The sequence below is a fragment of the Citrus clementina genome, unplaced genomic scaffold, assembly GCF_000493195.1.
Source record: "Citrus clementina cultivar Clemenules unplaced genomic scaffold, Citrus_clementina_v1.0 scaffold_5, whole genome shotgun sequence".
NCBI classification, from domain to species: domain Eukaryota; kingdom Viridiplantae; phylum Streptophyta; class Magnoliopsida; order Sapindales; family Rutaceae; genus Citrus; species Citrus x clementina.
In genome coordinates this window covers 13,130,878-13,136,914 of record NW_006262201.1, presented here as the reverse complement: position 1 = coordinate 13,136,914, position 6,037 = coordinate 13,130,878, and the positions used below count along the sequence as shown (strand labels likewise).

At 29.8% G+C, this 6,037-nt stretch overlaps 1 protein-coding gene across 1 annotated transcript; it reads right to left on the bottom strand.

Moving 5' to 3' along the window:
* Positions 1-2,823: 2,823 nt before the first annotated feature.
* On the bottom strand, positions 2,824-5,515 carry LOC112098353 (peroxidase 4-like). The gene is made up of 4 exons (XM_024184454.1): positions 5,269-5,515; positions 4,280-4,471; positions 3,929-4,097; positions 2,824-3,386 (listed from the first exon to the last, which is right to left on the bottom strand). Exons 1-4 carry the CDS (start codon positions 5,485-5,487, stop codon positions 2,995-2,997), a joined length of 972 nt encoding a protein of 323 aa, XP_024040222.1. The 5' UTR covers positions 5,488-5,515; the 3' UTR covers positions 2,824-2,994.
* Positions 5,516-6,037: the final 522 nt, after the last annotated feature.

Below are 6,037 nucleotides of genomic sequence, written 5' to 3'. Positions count from 1 at the left end.
GATTTAGGAAGCTAGAGATTAAAGGTATAAGAGAGACAAAACTAGTTGTATACAAAGATAAAATTTTCTTTTTGATCCATTTATGGGGTTTTAAATTGTTTCTTTCTTCAAGTTTAATAGGTTTTGTCAAGGCAGAGTTGCAGATTGTTAGGAAAATATGGGGTTTGTCATGTTTTGGTTGGAGTTGCAGACTGTAAGAATTGCATGGATGCCTTCATTCTTTGGTTTGTATTGGAAATGACGATGTTAATACCTTTTTGTTCCTTTATTACTTTTAGGAATGTGTTGTGTTAAATTGCTCATGACAGTTAAATTTCATTGATAGTTATTAAGGATGCTACTGGTTTTTGAAGTTTATTGTTGTTGTTAGATTTGGCAAGAAAGTAGATATAGATTTTTTTTTTCTTGATCAGTTTATGAACTTTGACACAATTTGATTAGATTGCTAATGTTGTTAGAATATGCACTTAAAAAAGGTTATGTATATTTTTTGTTGGATGTTTAAGACACTTTGAGTACTTATAAACATTGTAATAAAACAATGTAATTCTCTTTCATATTGTTCAGTGGAGCCTACAAATCAAATGACAATTGCAAATTTGTTATTTCTATTTTGCTGTTTTTTTTAAGATAAATGTTGGTACCATTGAATCATCATTCTATTATACCATAAAGGGAAAATATCCACCGTCCACCTATTTTTTACACCTTTTTCAAAAATACACAATTCCTTCATTTTTTGGCTGGAATCCACCCAAAGTTACATTTTTTTTCACTTTTCCACTTCCGTTTGGAATCCGTTAAGAAAACTAACGGAAATTTTAAAAAATGACCATTTTACCCCCAAAATGAAAATTATAATTTCACCTTAAAAATTACAAAAAATAATTAGATTAAATCTAATTATTTTCCCCATCGGTCAATAAATAAATTAATTCCATAACCATCAAATGCATGTTTTTTTTTTAAATATATCTGTAATTAGAATGCTAAATTATAACAGTAGTATTAAAAATAGCCCAATCTCACAAATCATCAATTGAATTTAAGATAAGTAGAGTTTTATTATTAATTGAGTTATAATCTCTAGTAGTTAAGATTTTTTTGTACTTCATTAAAGTACCAATAATGATATTCATCATTAAATCTTATTATTTTTGGTATTTTTTAAGGTGAAATTGTAATTTTCGTTTTGGGGGTAAAATGGTCATTTTATTAAGTTTCCGTTAGTTTTCTTAATGGATTCCAAACGGAAGTGGAAAAGTGAAAAAAAATGTAACTTTAGGTGGATTCCAGCTAAAAAATGAAGGAATTGTGTATTTTTGAAAAAAGGTGTAAAAAATAGGTGGACGGTGGATATTTTCCCTACCATAAATTATGAATTCATTTGATATCATAAAATCACTATGTATGTGATATTCTAGAATCAAAATAATTTTCATACCATAGTGACTAAAATCGCTAATACTATTTTCTAGTGTCAGTGTGACACTGACCGAGCTATTCTAACTCTAAAACTTGGTGTCCGTAAAACATGTTGTTGACACCAAAATGATATTAGTGAAGGCCATTTTTCTACTAGTGACAAATATTAATTATTTCTTAAATAAAGTAGTAACAATTATCAAGTTTTATACTTATAGTCTCCGGACGTTTTAATGAACTATTGTTTGAATATTATATTTGTTAAATTAAATAATCTAATTTTTATTTAATTAAGAGTACTGCTACACTCTCTATGTAATTTCCTAAAAACTTACATCCACATAATGTAATACATACATACATACATACATATATACATACATACATACATGTATGTAATCTGTTGAATGACACTTGAAAAATAAGTGAATAAAGAAAATTAGTCACAATTTGATTCTCTCCTCTTTCATTAACTTTGTGAAACTCGTGAGTAGTGATTTCTAAGTCAGGTTAAGGGCAATTCTTTGCTAGGTTTCCCGACCTAACTTAATATATTGAATTCCAATCCAACCCAGCCTGTTAAATCTGAGTTAGGTCAGATTGTGTTAGATATATTGGGCTTTTTCTAAAGGGCCATTACCATTTTTGAAATCAAATATACTCATCTAATTAATGCACACAGATGAGATCTCATCTTGGTAGACAACAAGCTGCATATATACTAAAAGACAACAAGTGTTATTATCCATAAATGCAATAAAACCAAATACACAGATATCCATTCATACATTTAACATTTATATTTTTGTTTTTAGTTTTGATACAGAACTTTTAAATGTTTTAACATTTAATTTAACCGGTAAAGAAATAGTAATTAGTATTTAATATTTATATTAAGGTAAATTTTAGCAGAAATAACATAGTTTAGGGTTCTTTTATTATTTTATTCTTACTGTCGGTCCAATATAATATGTTTGTCGAAAAGTAGAAAGAGTTTTGTATATTAAAAAGTTTACATTTATCCTTTCAATATTTCCATAGTAAACTTTAAATATTAAAATTATAATGACAAGGATGTAATGGGTAATTTGAAAAATAACATAAAGGAAAATATTAGAGATCTAAAGCTCATTCTCCTATTTTCCAATAATTATTGTTGACTCTTAAATAAGATACTATTATAGCCGAAAACCTCTATAGAATAAAACAATTGGCAAAATTGAAAATGACAAATACGATAAACAATTCGAGTGCTAGTGTCTAGTGACTAAATAAATAGTCATGACATCTTCAATCAATTTAAATAATAAAAAGACAGAAAATCCCTTCAATACAATGAAGAATAGAAAATTAAAAATATATGAATATCAATTTCTCTCACAATTCACGACAAGCATCTTTACTTATCGTAACAAACTTGACATAATTCAAATTTGCACTAATTATTTAGGTGGACATAAAAGAAAGTGAAAGAAAAAAAAAGACAAAAACAAATTCACACTTATGGAAGATGTAATATATAAGCTTGTTGGGCAGAGCAATTATTATGATGATTTTTTCTCTTCATCATCAATTTGGTCTCCTGCAATTCTTCCTGATCTCACCAATGGATCCGGTGAGTGGACTGATATCTCCCATCTTGATCATTGCAGCAGCAAAATCAGAATTGAAAGTTTTAGAGTTACTGGCATATGTACTGACCAAAGAATCAGTGGATCCTCCATTGAATAAGATTTGATCAGAGTGAAGTAAGCCCTTTTGGTTTAAGAGGTGCTTGTAGTACTGGTTGTCAAATTTATTTGGACTTTGAAAATCCAATGGAGCTAGATTATTATCTCCTGATCCTGTGGCCCTTGGGCAGTTCCCTCGCCTATTCTTTGCAAATGAACTTTCAATGTTGCTTTCATTGTATATGCGATTTCTGAAGGCTACACACCTTGCTTGCCCAATTGTATGCGCTCCTGTGTAATATAATCAAAATGAAATCAATTATGAAATTCATCCATTATTAGCTTGAGTTTTCTACACACCAAATACACTGAAATTATAAGTCCTAGTAGGGTTTGGTAGCTTTAGTAATAAATTATTTTATCTTTCATACTCGAGAATTCATCCAAACACTTCTATTGTTAAAAAAAGATTTTGTGAACTTTCAACATATTTTGTGTCTTTTACTATTTTACTAATAATTAGATTGATGATTAATTTTTTTTATTGATTAATTGTTGACTTTGTGCATGTAGAAGCCACCTATTGATCAATTAAAAAAATCATTAATATGATTCTAGGGGTAAAATTGTAAAAGAGAAAGAAAAATTGGAAGTTATTAGCAAATTCTTTTTAATGATGAGTGGTTTTGATGGGTTTTGATCATGAGGAGAAATTGTTAATTTTGAAAAGAATAAGAAGATTTTGATCAATTTTTTGTTTGGTTAATAAGCCTTTTTGGGGTTTGAAGTATGGATGTTGCTCTCACTAAGATCGGAAGGGGTTGAAAGTTTACCGGATAAAGCAACCATGTCCTTGGCAGAGAGACCTTTAGCCTGGAATCTATTGATGAGGTTGCTTAGAGTGGAGGTAGGAGGAGGAATGACACCACTATTAGCAGCAGCTAAGCTAGCTGTTTTGGAGTCCCTTCTTCCAAGTTTAACATTCCAACTTGGCCCTCCTAGCTGCATATATACAATAATAAATACATCATATATCAATAACATTAATTAAGTTTCAATGGTTAATTAAACATTGCCACCAGTGGATTCACCAAGTGATTTTTAAACAGTTTTATTTGACTGGTAGTCTGTATAAGTTATTAGGATGTAATAATGGCTTTTGTTGTGTGGAGAAGAGAACATACAATTGCAACTGAATGCCGAGCAGCAATGGCTAAAATATCAGCGCATGAAACGACTCCTGGGCAAACTTTCTCTACCTTTGATTTTATATCATCAACAACTTCAAATCCTCTTGCTGAATTGATATTTGGTCCTGAAGTCTTCTCACCAGTGAAAGATGACGTGTCATCTAGTAGAATTGATCCATCACACCCCTGTAATATATATTGAAACATTTACCAACACAGTTAATTTAATCACAGCACGTATATGGATCAATACTATGAAGCCGAAAAAAGAAACACATATATTGAAGTTGAAAATTTGTAGTAAGCAACTTTGATAAACACCAATTTATTAGTGTGCATTGTACAGTTGGTTGGATGTAAAACCTTTAGGAATGGTAAAAGAGATCTGGGGTTTGAATCTCATTTACTTCAATCTAGGTTTGATTAATATATGTGCATTTATTGCAACATGGTTATTTAAAACTTTTGGATATTAATTTTCTGAGTTAATGAGAGTAAAATGATCATAACCTCCTGTTATTTGCTAATAAATATATCATTTTCCCTTCATGTTTCATAAATTATCAAAGCTAAATTGTTAACTTTCAACTTTTATTTGTGTCTTTCATTATTTTACCCCCAAAAATTTTTATGTGGTTAATGGATTGGTTTATAACATCAAAGGTAAAATAGTAAAATATTAAAAAACTAAAAGTCAATAATTTTTTAAAAACAAAAGATTCTGATTTGTTATGAGGAATGTGATCAATATAACGTGATTTATATTGAGTGGTTTTCAAGCATATTCTGTTGGTAGACCATTCGAGTTCCAATCCAATTCTAAGAGAGACACAGGGATAAAAAAATATTTTAAACATAGACCACTACTTAATACCTTTTAAAAATCTAAATAAATAAATAAAACTACTTTTTTTAAAAATAAATAAATAAAACTACTTGAATGAATAATGTTGTCGTGTAGAGAAAAAGAGAAGTAAAATTACGTTGACGAAACAGTCATGAAAGTGTAAGCGAAGGAGAGAAGCGCCCATCCGACGCTCTTTTGAAACTGCTGATTGAACAGCAGATTTAACCGTATTCAACAATTTTGGACAAGTTTTTGAATAGAAATTAGTAGAGAGTTGAGCACTTGATTTGCCTGTGAAAACCACAAGAAACCCTAATGCCAAAGTCACCATTAAAGAAGAAAAAGAAAAAGCCATTTTTTGCTCTTTTTGTTAATTAAATTTAATTAACAGTGTGAAGAAGACAGAGCGTGTGTTGTGGAATTCGAATATTTGGGGTTATATATAGTGCAAAAAGGAGGCGTTTGGCACCGGCAGGCGACCTAATCTTCAAGAATAGTCGATGCATGGGCTTGGTATTTAATGAAGTGGTAATCAAGTAAGACTTTGATTGATTGATAAAGATTAAAGAAAAAGCCAAGTACACGTAAACGTTAAATGAACTGGTTGAAAAGTTGATGTTCGAGGGGGCGTCATTTTTTTCAAATTAATGGGTCCTTTTAGACTATTAAGATAAACTATTTTAATCATTGATTTGTTGAAGATACCATGCATGGAGATGAGACAATAAAAACCTTGATGTTTTATGATGACTTTTTCAAAAGGGTGCCAGATAAATAAATTGCTTTAAGGAAAAAACTTACAAATAAGGGAGAGTTACAATTAAAGATATCGATGGCTAAAATATATATATATAGTTTATTGAATTGATTGAGAAAAGATAATTAAAAAGAAAATACATGGCAGC